Source organism: Fusarium musae, chromosome 9, assembly GCF_019915245.1.
Source record: "Fusarium musae strain F31 chromosome 9, whole genome shotgun sequence".
NCBI classification, from domain to species: domain Eukaryota; kingdom Fungi; phylum Ascomycota; class Sordariomycetes; order Hypocreales; family Nectriaceae; genus Fusarium; species Fusarium musae.
This window is the reverse complement of record NC_058395.1, coordinates 1,079,671-1,095,611: the sequence shown is the minus strand read 5'-3', so window position 1 is coordinate 1,095,611 and position 15,941 is coordinate 1,079,671. Positions and strand designations below refer to the sequence as shown.

Sequence of the window (15,941 nt, the reverse complement as noted above, 5' to 3'; positions counted from 1 at the left end):
CACTAGTCAGACCGAAAAGTGTTAGCATCACAATCACGTCGAGGAAGTTTAGAATAATATCATGTTTTTTATTGCCTAAAGAAACTCCAGAATGCTCCATATAATATCCAAGTTGCCCGTTCCATTCTGCCAGCCCAAACCGTGTATAGTATGATTTCCCAGTTCATAGTGTATTCATAAATCATGAACGATGTCCGTAGTATCCTGTATCAATGCTGTCATGCCTGACTTGGATATTATCTTTTCTCCGCTGCGACATCGAAGGATCAACGCCCAGCATATGATCATCCCATTCCACAGCTGGCCTCTTCTCCCCCGTTCGCGTCGTCAGCTCACCATACAAATATGTTCCTCCTAATTCTCGAATACGCTGCTTACGCTCCTCCCCGTCCATGTCCGCCATGCCGCTAAAGTGATCTACCATATTGCTCTCGCTCACGTAATACATAGCTCCAGCGATCGAGCGAGGATCTACCGGCATATCAGGCCAGCGGACAATGAAGCTGAGGAGTATGGTGATTGCCATCAGAGCCAAAATGCCAACAGAAAGTCGTGCGCAGATATCGTGTGAGACTCGTACCTGCGATAACGAGTAAGGGATGTTGGCAAGAAGAATGGGCATGAACTCGGAGAAAATGGCCATTAGAGCGACCAGGCCAGGAAATATTTGTCCATGCTTGACGGCAGACCAGAAACCAGAGAAAGGGTTCGTGGGCCTCGTGAGCAAGACTGAGTTGGATGCTGACTGGGGGCCATGCGACATGACCTGATAAGGGACAACCATAGCGATAGCTTCATAGAATTAGCCTAAGGCTCGAGAGTAATATGTCAGGGAAACTTACTGATGAAGAAGGCAGTCCAGCTGAAGGATATGATAACACCGAAAGCAGCGAACAAGAACCGGACACCAAAAGTCTGGCTATTCATGAAGTTCTTGAAGGAAGACGACTTATCAAGTGTAAGATGGTAGTATAGGAGAAACACCATCAACCCAAGCAGGAACAGAAGAAACACTAAACGCCACGCGAGGCCAAGCATGAGGAATGGGTTCCTTCGCCCCTTTCTGACTGCCTGCGCGTCCACAGAGCTAGACTCTGATAACGGATGGTTATGCTGAAGGTTCTCCCCAGCATCATCGTAGAGAACAATACCGTACTCAGCCCGGCCTGCACGGTTCTCAAAGAATCCAAAGCCGTATCGCTTCTCTGCCATCTCTTTTTCTATTCTTCGCTCAGAGTCTTGCTGCGGCCTGATATCTCTGTTTGAAGCCAGCGATGCAACTCCTGTAACACTCCAGGGATTTGCGTACACCCCAGTGTGGAAGTTTCGAAGGAAAAATAGTAGGCCGCAGAGCAGTAAGACCATCAGACCTAAAACTGCAAGGAGGATGCGTGACGATAATGGTGAGACGCCCAAGGCTGGAGCACAACCCTCATAAGCGTTGATTTTGCACTGGCCGTGCAACTTGAAACCAACAGCTTCGACTGCCAGAGGTGTCAGAAGCGCCGAGAACAAAACGATCAGCATCGTAATGAATGGCACAGGGTGGCCATCGATAAGACCATTGAAAGGCTCTACGATCCCTGCCCAGCCACCAAAGTGAAGATTCATCGACTCCGGTCCCATAGCACCGTCAACACGGTTCAAAGCGTGGAAGGGCTGAAAGAGTTGGGCGTTGTAGTCGATTACTCGCGCAGGAATCGAGAGCATGACAGCAAGAATGGGAGGAAGAAACTTTCCCAGGAAGTACTTTCCAGCATCGAGCTCATATACCGTAACCACAGTCTTGACTACTCCCCCGGTTGCTCCAGCTTCTGATGCATCATCAGTGCCAGTGGGAGCAATTGTGGTGGTCTTCTCGTATGTTTTCGTTTTCCCCTTAATTGTCGATATTATCGTTGAAGAATCTGTTCGTTCGGATGTTATCGTCTTGAGTTTGTCCGTTGACTTGGTAGATATGATTGTCGTAGGTGCAGCAGACTTGGTTATTGTTGCCCACGATGCGGCTTTAGTTGAGACGACTTGGTTAGTCGTGAGCAGTCCGTCAACTCCAGTCTCAACAATGTCGACCGTGGTCTCGAAAGCTTCGATCTCGCTGACAAATGTTTGGCCTTCCTGAGAAACAACTACCGCGACCGTCTCGATATCCTTGACCTTGGTGACATAGGTTGTCGGGTCCAGCTTCTCGACTTTCTTCACTGTGTGGTCGTCTTCGACGGTGACGACATCAATAACCGTGGGCTTCGCCTTTTCTGTCGGCTTGGGCTTGCCAATAGGCTTCTGGTCTGTGTAGACAGAGGTAATGGTGATTTTACCGTAAGAGACATAAGTACTAGCGGATGCTGTCGTCTCTCCCACACTTTCGTACTGAGTCGGGGCCTCCTCGGTGATGACATGCGACAGAGTCTTTGTCTCGCCATCCTCTACGATAGTGGTGTAAATAGTCTCTGTCCTATCCCCTTCCAGAGTAGACGTATATGTGGTCACCGCACCCGGAAGAGAGTAAGCCTGAGTAACCGTTATAGCCTCTGTGTAACTGATAGTGCCAGGGGCAGCGGAGTCGGAGCCGGAGGGATAGACGACCGAGTAGCCCACGCTGATACTTGTGAAGACGGATTTTGTTGCTTCTCCCGGTCTGGTGGTGACCACCTCGGTGACGACCTTGGTTGGGATCACGGTATAGTCTACGCTCGTCATTGTCGTGCCATCCTTTACTGTCGTGGTAAGATCCCAGTGCGTACTGTACTCGGTGGTCTCGATCGTTGTGGTATACTTTCCGGTCGTGCCTGGTACAGTAACCACAGTAGACACGTCGCTCACGATATAAGTTGTTGCGAGTACTGTTTGCCTTGCAACTTCTGGAGTCATTGCCGCATCGTCTCGTGGAAGATTGGGGCTGTCATTGTTGCTTCTCTTGTGAATGATCTTTGCTGTTCCATCTGAGTTGGGCATTTCTATCAGTGCCCAGACGACCAGTCCCATGACAGCCAGGAGAAAGGCGATCTGGCCGATGATAAAGTACCATCTTAGAGCTGTAGGACGATAAAAGGTCCTTTTCTTGCCAGAGGGGAACTTCCCCGAATTGGTGTCCCACGATACATCGTCTGTGGCTTGAGGCTCGTAGCGCGCGTTGACGCCAGCCTGGTGAGAGTACATAGCGATGGTGACTCTGGAACCCTCCTTTGGGACAAGTCAGGAGTGGATAGACTATTGTCGAGACATGGAGGAAATAAGTCACTATTTACTGCGGAAATCAATCGAGAATGAATGGGAGGGAAAGACATTATAGACTCCCACTTATTATCAAGGACAGCCCAGCTTCGAGATATTATATGCATATCTAAAAACAGACCAACAACACCTAGCACAGCCCAGTAGGACTCAAGGACCCCCAATGGTAATCGTTTACCGCTGCGAATACAAAACAGAGTGGCGCCCACCCAGGTATAGGGCTGAATCCCGTAGCAGGGGTTGGTCTTCTCTGGCCTTTACCATTGGCCTAGCTTGAGACAAAGCTGCAAAGCTAAGGATCGAGAACAAGGATGCGGCTGAGGTGAGCAGAATTGCCAAGCCAAGAATATCCACCAACTGCCGGACGAATGCTCCTCAATTGGGAGCCTTCTTTCATTGTCGTGACCATTGACTGCAACTTCAATGTCGCTAATAGGATCATCAAGGAACTTGTTGTCGTCCGCGAGGCTGCAAGGGTTGTTGTGCTCTAGGGACCGTTGTCAGAGTTGCCTTCATGTCCACATCATCATAATGGCCGTACATAATCACTACCAAAGAAATGGTGGTATGAAATCCCAAGCCTATCCTCGGCTTCTTCTCGGAATAGCGGTAATTAATAGCCTCTTTCGCGTAGGGAATGCTCGCATCTCTAACGTGTGTCTGAAGGAACGGCCAACTGCATTTAGTCAGGTGTAATCCTCTCTATACTGTGCATAGCAATGTGCTATACCCATCGCTCCATCGCAATCCGCCCATGATAGCAATCATCAATACTAGAGCCGTCACAACACTGGCCGTACCATAAATCCAGGCACTTCGCCGCCTCAGAGTGCTAAGTTCGGCAACCCACGTCGAAATGGTCGTCAAACATCCACAGAAACCATCTTCCATGCCCTCCAGCACCTGGCAGCCGATGACTCCGCCAACCGGCACGTGTGCGAGATCCCACGACATACCCAATATCATAGTACCAAATACATTGGCAGTGAATGTTCCCAAAGGGAACGTTTTCATCTTCCCGTTGAGGTAAAGCGACAGGTAGAAGCGTAGTAGACAGCCCAATGGCCCAAAGATAAGCGCGAAGAGGGCTTGGCCACGCCAGGCATTATGTGGTGGGAATATGGCGAGAAGTACTGCACCAAGCCAGCAGCCCCAGCCAAGAAACACGCCCAAGGGATCAAGCACCCGTCGACTCAACGAGAAGGGAATCGATGGCGTAACACGCTCAAGACCAATAGCCAGGTGGGCACCTAGGAACAAGCCAGAAAGTGACAACGACACAGTGGTGATGATGACAGCCAGCATTGCCATGAAGGAATAGCCTCCATTGCGACTCGTCGGCGACTCTGACCACCCAGGCGTCTTTAGTTCATTAGACAAGGCCAAGAAGACGTCCTTGATGAAGCTTGAAAACGTCGTGAAACTTCCGCAGAAGCCCGTCGCCATTCCGATGTACAGAGGAATCGTCTTCTTGGTCGCAAGATGCGCTCGCTTTGCCGCGTCCAGGTCTACCTCCACCTGCTGACTTGAACCAGATCCGTTTGCTTCGTCTTTTTGCTTTTTCTTGGCCCGCTTGATAGCTTCGTCGTATGTTGGAGTTCCCCACTCGCTGCGGAAGAGCTTGCGATCCTCCGCCAGAAATCCCATAACAACACTTCCACCAAAATTGGCCCATAGCGTGTTGAATATAACGGGAGTGCCGCTATAGCGTGTCAACGCAGTCAATCCCAGACGCGCTAATACCCCAAGGATCGCGAAGAGCACGAGATACGAATGCGTGTAAAGGCTGGTGAGAAATTCTGATGTTTTCTTCTGCGCTGCCTCTTGTGGTATAGGCTCTGGTTCGACGGGGGTATCAGAGCGGACGAAGTTGGCGTGTCCTCGCGGCTGGCCTTGGGTAGGACATGGCGAGAGCTCTTGTAGCGGGGGAACAGGTTCTGTCTCATCGAGGTTGCTGTGATCTTGTGGAACGTCGTATGTACCGGAATCGTATCGCTCTACCCGCGTTGCCAATTGAGCTGTTGTTTTGGTGGTTTCGCCAGGGGTCTCCCTTTGAATCGGTTGCTGAGTTATGTCGCCGAGCTCAGCGTAGTCGTCTGGCGCATTGTAGGCTCCAGAACTCGATTGTCGCTTTCGAGTGACCGAATCGTCAGCCATGGTTTGATCGTCGCTTTGTAGTTAGGGTATTCGAACAATCAGTCACTTCAGGTCAGAAATCGCAACGTGCTATGGCGACGGAGTTTGTGGTAACAAGACATTTTATTTGGATGGAAGAAGCTCTTGCTGTTGTGAAATTACGATGTCTAAGGTTTGATGATATAGTTTGTGGCTAGATTCGTCGGATATGACGGCATTAGAGGGAAAGAAACATCCCGAGCTCTGCCCCGAGAGATGACTGGCGTTTTGATTTCCATATTGTGGAGGCGTTTTGCTGTGGAGTCTCTTGATTGTAGTGTAGGTATGGAGAGGAGAGCAGAGAGCAAGGGTTATATATGAAAGAGATAACAAGAACAAGACACGGGTGATAGAGAAAACAGGGCCAGGAGGATAGATAGGTAGTTTGTATCTCGGCCAATGAGATCCGATTGATGCCTGAGCAAGTACTTGCTAACAACAAACATGAATATCTCAATGTTGAGTCCTCACCGCGTTTCAATGTAGCTCCTATCACTGACAGCGGTGAGCTCCGTCTTATCTTATCGCACCCCGCCCTCCTCCGAGCATTCCCCTGTAGCTTAAGCTCTAACCCCGCCGACATACGCTACCACCCGCCTCGACTATCAATGATTGTCCTTGTGATCTCTCTTGGAACGACGATTGGGTCAGGTATCCAATCTCACCTAGTACCAACAGACTGATAAACAGGTACTGTACTGTAAAGCTAAGCACAGTTACAGGCACAGACAGGTACAGTGCTTAACGTGTCTCCAAGTAAACACATTACACTGCCTGCCTGCCTGCCTGCTTGCTTGCTTGCTTGCTCTCGCTCACATACAAAACCCCCCTCCCTCTCCTTTTTCTTTCTGTTTCTTTCTCTCTTCTCCTTCTTCTCTCTCCTTGGCTTCGTCCCAGCATCTCATCTCGTCTTGTGATGCTTCATCGTCTCCTCGTAGATTCTTTACTTTTGTGAAATAATCCGTGCATTCGCCGTACTTGACTCATAATGTCTTCACTGCCTTCAAACGTTCATGTCTCCCAACACCCGTGTCTGCGGGCAAAGCTGAGCCAGCTTCGCTCAAAGACCAACAGTCCTAGAGACGTCAAATCACTGATTCATGAGATCTCTCTGATTGTCTCTTGTGAAGCTCTTGCCTCGTCTTTGGAAGCTACGGAAGGGACTCAGGTATGAAGCCCAATGGCATGGGTACTTTTGGAGCTTCACTAACCATGATCAGGATGAGACGCCTTTGGGCTTCAAGTTCACTTCCACAACAGTGCAACCAAGTACCATGTGTCTGGTTCCCATTCTGCGATCAGGCCTTGGAATGGTTGACGGTTAGTTCAGTCGCTGCTTCGCTCATACTGTCTAAACTGACCTCTCCAGCCGTGCAAACCATGCTCCCTGTCCCAGTTCCAGTTCATCATCTGGGCATGTACCGTGAGCCTTCAACTCTCGACCCAGTCGAGTACTACAACAATCTTCCCCAGCAAATCCCGGGTGACTCCTCCAGTAGCAATGCTAGTAGTCTTGCTATCTTGGTCGACCCTGTTATCGCGACCGGTGGAACCTGCGCCGCCGCTATCCAGACGCTCCGTGAATGGGGCGCAAAGAGAATCATTGTTCTCGCCGTAATTGGAGCTGACGAGGGTGTTCAGAGAGTCGCTGCCGAGTGGCCCGAGGGATGCGAGGTTTGGATTGCAGCAGTGGACAAGGAGTTGACCAAGGATGGTATGCTGAAACCTGGTGTGGGAGATGTTGGTGATAGGCTGTTCTTGACTATCGGCAAATGAGTGCACTTTACGGGCTTTTGGGCGTTGTATTCTCATTGCATTAACATATAGTTTAGATAGTATACATCATAAGTACCCCATATTCCTCAAGGAATCATAAACTGCTCCTCGTCAAGTAATGTGCTCTCATTCCAGCAATCGTCAATCCATTTTCCTGTCACTAATCTTGGTTGCACACGCCTTGAGCTCAGTTCTTTTCGTACCATATCAGCCGCCTCTCCCACTTGCATCAGGTCGTCGCCCTCGATCATCACATGTGTCACAGACAGATCATTGGTGTCATTTGTAACATTACCCCCACCGTACTTGACAAGGTGCTTTAGCCTCGAAATCTTGTTGTCGCCAGCTTCCACGGCATGAAACAGCACCACACAGCGTCGGAAGGTAAAGCTCCTTAATCGTCCCAAATCGTTCCCATGCTCCTCAAGCTGTTGGAGAAATTCATCCTTGTCAAAATGCGTGCCGTCCTCAATCTTAGGGATGTCGTGCATTAGCACTCTGAGTTCTTCGATGGAAAGATCCCGCGCGTAGCTGTCCCCAAACTGATCTGTGTTATCTTCTGCCGCTCGTTGTAATTCATCAGTAGCGTGAAACAGATGCGAAGGTTCAAATGGCAAAAGAAACGCCCCCAATTCCTGTTCGAGACAATCTCTTATCCATTTGGGGCGGATAATGTCAACGGCCCCTCCTTTAATGAGGCTCGCCACCTTCACCACCTTCTTGTCGGCTATCAGAACCATGTTTGTCCCTGGCACGGCTCGTTGTACGACTGTGCCGCCATTCTCCTTGATGATGGTTTCAAGCTGCGTCTTGGTCTTTTTGTAAGGCCGGAGCGCTTCTGAAAGCACGCAGAAGTCAAGTCCCTTGAAAAGGTCTGTCGTCGCTCCCTTGGACTCCGGTACAATTGCGTCCTCCCCAGCAATGATCAGCTCTCTCTTCACTCGCTTGGGGTTGCGCCGCTTCCTGTCCTCAACCGTCATCGCCTTCTCCTTTGACTCTTCGTCAACTCGCTCCTTCAACTCCTGGAACTCTTCAAGGGAGAGGGCCGTATCCCAAGTTCGGTCCAGTCGAAGTCGTCTGAATCGTGGGAATCTTAGTGTGAAGCCTCTAGCGAATTGATCTGAAGGTCCAACACTGGCTGCTTTCACAGAAACAACAACAGAGTCTTTAGGTCTGATCCAAACATCTGGTCTCTCATACTGTCTAAGCTCTCCTCCTCCAAGTTCGATGTACTTTGATGGCGGATTCTTCTGATCCCACTCAATCCATTTGCCTTCTGTTCGATGCCGAATTTCCGCATAGTCTTCTGCACGGAAACCGCCACCGACCTTGAAGAAACTGAAACATTTCTCGGGGTTGGCGCCAGCTTGGATATGATTTTGCGTAACACGCAGTCCACACAAGAAGCTTGATAGCATGCCACCTCGTTTCCCTGAACCGTAGTAGCCACCAATAATGACACAGTCGAGGGACTCGCCAAACTCGGACATGTATTCAGGCTTGACCTTGAGCCAGTCATCATTTCGACTATTGAGACGGTACATAGATCGCGGGTTCTTCAGCACAAGGCCTTCAGAAGCATTAGCGACAACCTCGCGGAGAAGAGGCTCAATTGCATCGGCACTCGTTGCCTTAGCGTAACTGTGAATTTCAAGTCGGCGATGAACAGGCTTGATAGCCTTTTCCAAAGCTCGATGTCGATCCCGTAGGGTATATTGGGTTAGAGGTTTGTTGTTCAGATAAAGGATATCAAAAGTGCGGAACAATGGCCTGTGGCCAGCTGAGTCTGTATCCGACTTATTCTTCTGTTCCGAAAGCGCAGCTGTTTTGAGGGTGCCAAAGGGCACTATCTTGTCGACACCCATATCCCAGGTGATCATTTCGCCGTCCAATATCAAGTTTTTCACTCCAGATGCAAATGCGTTCTTTAAATGTCTGGTTAGACTTGAGTTCTCGTCTTGAAGGCCATCGCCGTAGAGATATGTGTAATCTTTGGCTTTCCGCGACCAAAAACAGAACCGTTTGCCGCCTGGGTGACTCTTGTCTTGGACCATATGGACTTGCATACGCTCACCGTCCAACTTTTCCTCAATCCAGAATTCGGGGTCTTGCTCGGTCGGTCGCAGAAGAGCGATCATTTTTTCAAATGATGAAGGCATCTGGAATTGTGCGAGTTGTGGTTGGAAACATTGCATTAAGGCAACGCCAGTTTCCTCCTGCTCAAGGCGGGTTTCTGGGTCATGCAGCTCCCAGCAAACACGTCTTAGACTTGATGACACACTAAATAGAGCGTCTCCGTCTGGATGCCACAAGTCAAGGAAAGTCTTCTCCGTGGCCCCGACTTTCATCTGTTTGAGGACGATCCGAATGAGCCACATGAGCTCTTCTGAATTCATACGATTGTAGAAGGTCTCAAAGACTCGCAGATTCTCTGCCTCCCCTATTGAAGCTGCGAGTTTGTCAAGCTGCTCATTGACTTCTGCAATGCTCATGTTCCCAACCTCGGTGCGCATTGGCCTCTTTGAGATGACTTCAAAACATCGTCCTGCAAAGTCACCCGCCAGGCGCGAGGCAGTAGTCTGACCTGGTAGCTTCCAATGCAAGAGGTTGTAGCCATCTTCGGAATTTTTGTCGATTTTCATAAGCTTGACAAGCAACTTTCCAATTGTGTTTTCTTTGAGCCCATAAACTCCACGGTCACGATCTTTGTCTGGCAGGATTAGGCGCAAAGCGGGATAGAAATCAGGACCAACTTCTTTGCGCCATCGAGTGATGAAGCGCTCAATAATGTGCCGACGCTGTTCATGAGGAGAAAGCTTATTCACACCACGGAAATCTTTTCTAGGGCCTGTGCCAGTGGCATTCTGCTTCTTGTTCTCATTGAGGGGGTTGAAGACTTCTCGAAACAGCTCCGAGAAGACGAGGGTCTTGGAGTGATTCTTTGGGCGATTCGGAAACCTTGCGCATGGTCAGTATGAGGATAGAATTGCTGACGGATTATGAATATCTCACTTTTCCTCAATCTCTTCGCGGGTCATGCCCACGATACCATATTGGATCTCGTCTTCACGCTGTGCCTCGTCAGTTTGCGACATGATGTTTTGTTTACTCTAGGTAGCTGTAAGCTGAAGCAGCTCCAAAGTAGCGATGTATGGAGAAGGCAGTCTCGAAACTGCGACGATGATTATGAAGAAATGTGCGATATATCATCGATATTTGATGTGTGATGTTTCTTTCAAACAAAGAGAGGTGCCATTTTCTTTGTTCAACTGCTCAAGTCAAGTTAACATGGGCGTGAACTAAGTTATGGTCTGGGCAGGAGCGCTCCAACTGGGGCGTTGGCGGTTGCTGCCTGTAACTTCACCAGGCTACAGAGGCCATTGCGGGCCCAAGCTTACCTACCCTGTAATCTTCATTATTGGATTGGATGCGTCTATCAAATTGATTACAAAAGATGAGATGGAATATTGAAGTGTGATTTGCTACGCTCTAGTAACGCCAAGTGTCTTTGTCGACTGATTTAGAAGGAGACGGACCACTGAAAGGTGCTTCACGATAGTTGAATGGTGATACTGGAACTGGCATAGGGATTTTGTGGTTGTGAAATACTACGTTGGCCCTTGTACTATAATATCAAAAGACACGACGTTGAGTACCTTAGTATATTTTACAGAATGCTATCCACTGTTTGATGACAATACATGAAGAGAGCTACTCAGAGAAGTCCAATAAGAAGGCGGTAAGTTATTAATGTGTTTCCATGATACTGAAATAAAAGGGAAAAGGCTTGTAAATCTCTTGTGAGAGTTATAAGTTTGGAAGCTTCTGACTTACGTTTCAGAAATTTTGCTAACTTTCATTTCGTTGACCTTCTAAAAAGTGCTCTATTGTCAACATCGAATTTTGGCTGTGAAGCTAAGATCGTGACCTATTGGTGCAGTGCTACTGGCTGCTTCTCCCAAACCTTGCATTTCGTAAACAAATTGTCTCAAGAAATAATTCGGTGGTCCTTGCGGTCTTTTGAAACCGTTGTATCTGCAGACTATCGTTTCGGGTCTCTTAGAGACTCATGATCAATCATTTCCATGGGACACGAATGGATAAAATGACGCCGGATTCAACTTTTGATTAATTCTGTGTTGTTCTATGCCGAGACGGAAAAATGTGGATAAGAAGCTTGTTGCTAAAGCTTGGCCTTGGAGTATGAGACTGCTCATCGGCGATTGGCGTGGAGATTCATCGTGAAAGACCCCAGGACGTCATGATGGACGATGGCATTCTAGGCATTCTTCGATGGAACAGGGACGGGTAATCGGCTTCAGCCCATCAGAGTCTGGGCCTTTGGAACACACTAATAAAAGGTCGACAGTGGCTACGATATACGAGTTGAATGGTTGAATGCTCCGGGCTATTGAGAAACAACCCCCTACTCCCCTAAACTGACCACTGAAATCGGTGCTGACGGGCTGAGTTTCCCCTGCATCACGACGCCGCGGCGCATTCCATGAGGAATCGAGCACCCTTGAATTTATTTTTATGCGAGTCTTAGGTAACTCGAACTGGACCTGATCCTTTCCTTTTCATTCCATTTCTCTCAGCTGAGCTGGTAGGCTTTCTACAGCTTTACAAGTTACTTTTATTCTACGCGCTCCTTCGTCTGGCTGCAATACATATAGTACTCTACTTATTTCTCGGCTCTGCCTTTCGCAGGGCATCTTCCCGCCCATCCAATGACAACATCACGAGACTTCGCTGTCCCAGCGGAGGGCGATAATGCAATGCAGCCTCAGGACGACATAGAGCAGAGCAGTCGCCAGAGCCATTCTTCCAACACCAACGTATCTGACGAGAAGGATCAGCATGTCCGCTACAACCTCACCCTCAACACACAGAACCTCTCACCGCCCAAGGCTGAGCCTATGCGGCCAGTGCGTTCCGACACAGAGGCCCATCGCGAAATGACATTTTCGCCCTCGATATTGCGACGCCGGATGACTCGCGCCCCAACGTTCAAGACGGTGGAGGATTATGATGAATTCGACACTGCCTTTGGCGATCGCCCTGGTTGGCAGCCTGGCTCCGAGCCTGGCTATGACCCAAAACTTCCCGATGGAGGTCATGCTTCGATGCCTGCACTTCAAGCACCCTGTGAGATTTCTGTAATCGACTTTTCGCAAGATAAAATGGTTAAGCGTCACTTCGATAATGTGAATTTCATCGACTTCCTTGACCAGCCAAAAGAAGAATGGGCCAAATGCCGATGGATCAACGTCAATGGACTCAGTTGGGATGTTATTCAGGCGATTGGCAACAAGAAGGGTCTTCACAAGCTTGCTCTGGAGGACATGATGCAGATTAGGAACCGGACAAAGGCTGATTGGTATCCCAACCACGCTTTCATCGTCATGACCCTGCAGAAGCTTGTCCACCTGGTAGACGATGAAGATGACACAACTAGCACGAGCAGTACATACTCTAGCAAGACGCTCGGCGATTTGAGAGGCTCAGTAAGGCAGCTTTGGAAGACTCGCAGAGCGGTCGACCCAGAGAAGGACTTTGAGACCTCATTACGGCCACAGGACCCTATTACGGCAGACCTTCAAGAGACGGGCATGATAAGGACATTGCAGCGTTATCACGCCTCGGGAAATGAAGCGCGCACAGAATTTATGGAGAGTCATTCATCCCTGACGCCATATCAAATGGCAGTGTCGGCGGAGCAGGTCTCTATATTTCTAACATCAGATAACACGGTCATCTCTTTCTTCGAGGTCTCGGCGGGAGATATCGAGCGGCCCATTGTGACCCGTCTGAGTACCCCGGGCACTATTCTTCGCGAGTCCAATGACGCTTCCTTGTTATGTCAGGGCATTATCGACGCCATCATCGACCTCGCCATACCTTTGACGTCTATTTACACAGACATTATTGCCGATATTGAGTTGGATGTACTCACCTCACCGAGTATCAGTCAAAGTAAAAAGCTGTATATATGCATCAGTGAGATCAACAAGATGCTGAGCTTCCTCAACCCTATTGACAACTTGGTTAATGTCCTGCGGGATCACAAGACGCATATGACCCACGACCAAGCCATGCAGGCACTGGAGAACCCTTCAACTGGTGTTATTGTCACTCCAATGACCCATACATACCTAGGCGATGTGCTCGATCACTGCATTATGATAACCGAAGCTTTACAGCAGCTCAAACAATCATCCGACAACCTCATCAACCTTATTTTCAACACCATATCAGCCCACCAGAACGAATCGATGAAGCAGCTTACGGCTGTGACCATCATTTTCCTTCCTTTGACGTTCATAACAGGATTTTTCGGGCAGAACTTTGCGGAAGAGGGTTTCCCCGAAATCCACCATGGTATTTGGTATTTGTAAGTATTCATTTCACACAATGTTCAGGGGAGACGAGAAACTTGGCTCTATCCTGATGACTTGAAGTCAATCTGGGGTAATTGAGTTCGCCCTGAGACTAGTTATTCTGGCGCTTTGGTCAAGAGTTAGAGTTTTTTCTGCTCTCTGGCGCCTTTTCCCCTTGGGCCGGGTTGTTTACAGCCCAATGCTTCTGAAGTGATACACAATACTAACAACATTGTAGCTGGGCCTGCGCCGTTCCGACTGTTGTAGCAACCATCTTGATTCTCATGAGAGAGATGATTTACAACTGGCTGGTGCGAGCCGTACAAAGAAGACATATCCTTACACTAAGGAAAAAGAAGAAGAGGTCCAAGCAGCAAAAGATCAAGCTTAAGGTGTGACGAATACGCTGCGGGCAGGTAAGAATACTCAAGGCCTCAATTCCAAACGATAAAAAGGCTGGTGGAAATTTGGCATAAGCTCAGGAAGCTTTTTGACAGGCTTGTTTTTGGCGGTTTGTTATGAGGCCCGATATGCTTTTCCTCTCCAAGGGCCGCTCATGAGTTTGAATGGTGGGAATATTTGCATTAGTGATACCCAAGTATTGGCAAAGGAGTGGACATGATTTATTTGCAAGTGGCAGCGATTTTGAGTATAGCATTTATGAAGACCTTTGCCAAGCACACCGGCCCCTTACAGAAGGTGTCAAAAACCTGAGAACAAAGCAAGCTATAATGAAGTTACCCAGATAAATCTGAAGCACCAGACAAACATGTGTCCTTGACTGAAATCTTTATAGTCCCTTATTATAGATATCTATATATTCAGTTGAGATTCGACTCTACGGATTTAGATACTAGAAATGTATACTATCCTTGTCTCCATCTTTACACTGCGTACAAAGGCGCCAACGTTGTATCTCACAGTCACAACATCCCCCTTTCCAAGTCTGGCGTCATCCCCTCCTTTTTAAAACGGTAACCCACGGTACTCGGAGTTACCAGAATACAGCGGGTCAGACTTGAGCATTCTTTGACAGCGAAGGGACAGGGCCAATCCTGTCAACTCTCTTCCTTGATGTGCACCAATACCCCTCAGAAGATGTCGTACGAAACGGAGGAGTCTAGTACCGGCTCTGCATGCGTAAGCCATCGTTTTGAAGTTTTGACTCAAGCGTCCATCAGCAAGCGATGGCACATCATAAGGTTGTATGATATTACTAATAGACTAAAGGGTACAGATATTAAAATATAACCAACTCCTGGCAGCTTTTGCAGTTGCCGTCGTTCCCATGCGCCGCACTCATACAAATACATCCTTCACCTTCACCTTGAACTTGGGCTAGACCTTCTAATTTGGCTTCATTTTATCGTACAGACGCTCTCTCTCAACCTTGTCTGTTGCCCGGGTGGTAGAAATATGGATATCCAGGAACCCTGATAGAAGGGCATTCGAACCACCATCGAGGGCAACAAACGCCATGTGTCAGAATTATCCGTGTGTTGTGCCAGCCAGCAACACAATGATCGGGGAGAGTAAAGGGGAGCTCGTTTAGACCCTCTGTTGTCCAGGCATCTGGATCATTGATTCGGTGGATTTCTTGGTATACTTGGGGGCAGGATGTTTCGAAAAGGAGCTCGCCATAACATCCGCAAAGGTTTAGAAATAAAACGTAACCACACATGTGGGCTATTGATATCTCGTTCTGGGGGCCTTGGTATCTTGTGTGCGCCCGTTGAGTAGCATGAGTGAGCCAAGAGAACGAGAAGCATAACGATGGTCCTGGTGGCTGGGCTTGAAGCAAGTCTCGTGAGTCTCAGGACATATCATGGTCCGCATCTTCAGATTGCCGGTAGGGTGGAAGAGTGGTGGTTTTTCGTTCGTGGTTCGGGCGCCAGCCGCGAACCTTCTAATTGTTTAAACGGTTTGCGCTTCTGGTCCGTTTGAGGATCATTGTTAGTACCAGGCTCATGTGTAGCAACTTGCCCCTAACGAGCTGTCTGACAACCGTTCACTTATGCCGAAAGCAACGTGGAGCTAGTTACTCCGCGCATGAATAGCGAGTCACAAACCCTTCTGTGGCACCAATCTGTCATTCTTGATCCGGCGAAATTGGATCTGACATGTTGATTCGAAGTTGGCTTTGGACCAAGGAGCTTCTCAGTTCCGTTAGCTGTATAGCATGGCCATTAACGAACTGGAGCAAACATTATAGCATGAGACCGTCGTCTCGAAGAAAGAGATAGCCTAAACTTGCTATGAATTCACAGTGCAATGAATTCGGGTGAAGTACATGCTCGGTCCAGCTTTATACCAGTTCAATAAGCTTGAAATTTGAGTTGTCGTATATGACGGGTCGTCGCGAGCCGTCACCGCCTGTTG

The 15,941-nt window shown here is 48.6% G+C and overlaps 5 protein-coding genes across 5 annotated transcripts; 2 read left to right on the top strand and 3 right to left on the bottom strand.

The window, feature by feature from the left end:
• Positions 1–181: 181 nt before the first annotated feature.
• On the bottom strand, positions 182–3,156 carry J7337_011617 (uncharacterized protein; the record flags this gene model as incomplete). The annotated part of the gene is made up of 2 exons (XM_044829154.1): positions 182–792; positions 843–3,156. The coding sequence occupies 2 exons, from the start codon at positions 3,154–3,156 to the stop codon at positions 182–184; spliced, it is 2,925 nt and encodes a 974-aa protein (XP_044675829.1).
• Positions 3,157–3,933: 777 nt separating this feature from the next.
• Positions 3,934–5,388, bottom strand: J7337_011616 (uncharacterized protein; the record flags this gene model as incomplete). Its single annotated transcript, XM_044829153.1, has 1 exon — positions 3,934–5,388. The coding sequence occupies one exon, from the start codon at positions 5,386–5,388 to the stop codon at positions 3,934–3,936; it is 1,455 nt and encodes a 484-aa protein (XP_044675828.1).
• A 1,006-nt stretch (positions 5,389–6,394) lies between these two features.
• On the top strand, positions 6,395–7,182 carry J7337_011615 (uncharacterized protein; the record flags this gene model as incomplete). The annotated part of the gene is made up of 3 exons (XM_044829152.1): positions 6,395–6,574; positions 6,627–6,726; positions 6,776–7,182. 3 exons carry the CDS (start codon positions 6,395–6,397, stop codon positions 7,180–7,182), a joined length of 687 nt encoding a protein of 228 aa, XP_044675827.1.
• An 86-nt stretch (positions 7,183–7,268) lies between these two features.
• J7337_011614 (uncharacterized protein) lies at positions 7,269–10,277 on the bottom strand (the record flags this gene model as incomplete). Its single annotated transcript, XM_044829151.1, has 2 exons — positions 7,269–10,140; positions 10,195–10,277. The coding sequence occupies 2 exons, from the start codon at positions 10,275–10,277 to the stop codon at positions 7,269–7,271; spliced, it is 2,955 nt and encodes a 984-aa protein (XP_044675826.1).
• Positions 10,278–11,912: 1,635 nt separating this feature from the next.
• J7337_011613 (uncharacterized protein) lies at positions 11,913–13,641 on the top strand (the record flags this gene model as incomplete). Its single annotated transcript, XM_044829150.1, has 2 exons — positions 11,913–13,576; positions 13,605–13,641. 2 exons carry the CDS (start codon positions 11,913–11,915, stop codon positions 13,639–13,641), a joined length of 1,701 nt encoding a protein of 566 aa, XP_044675825.1.
• Positions 13,642–15,941: the final 2,300 nt, after the last annotated feature.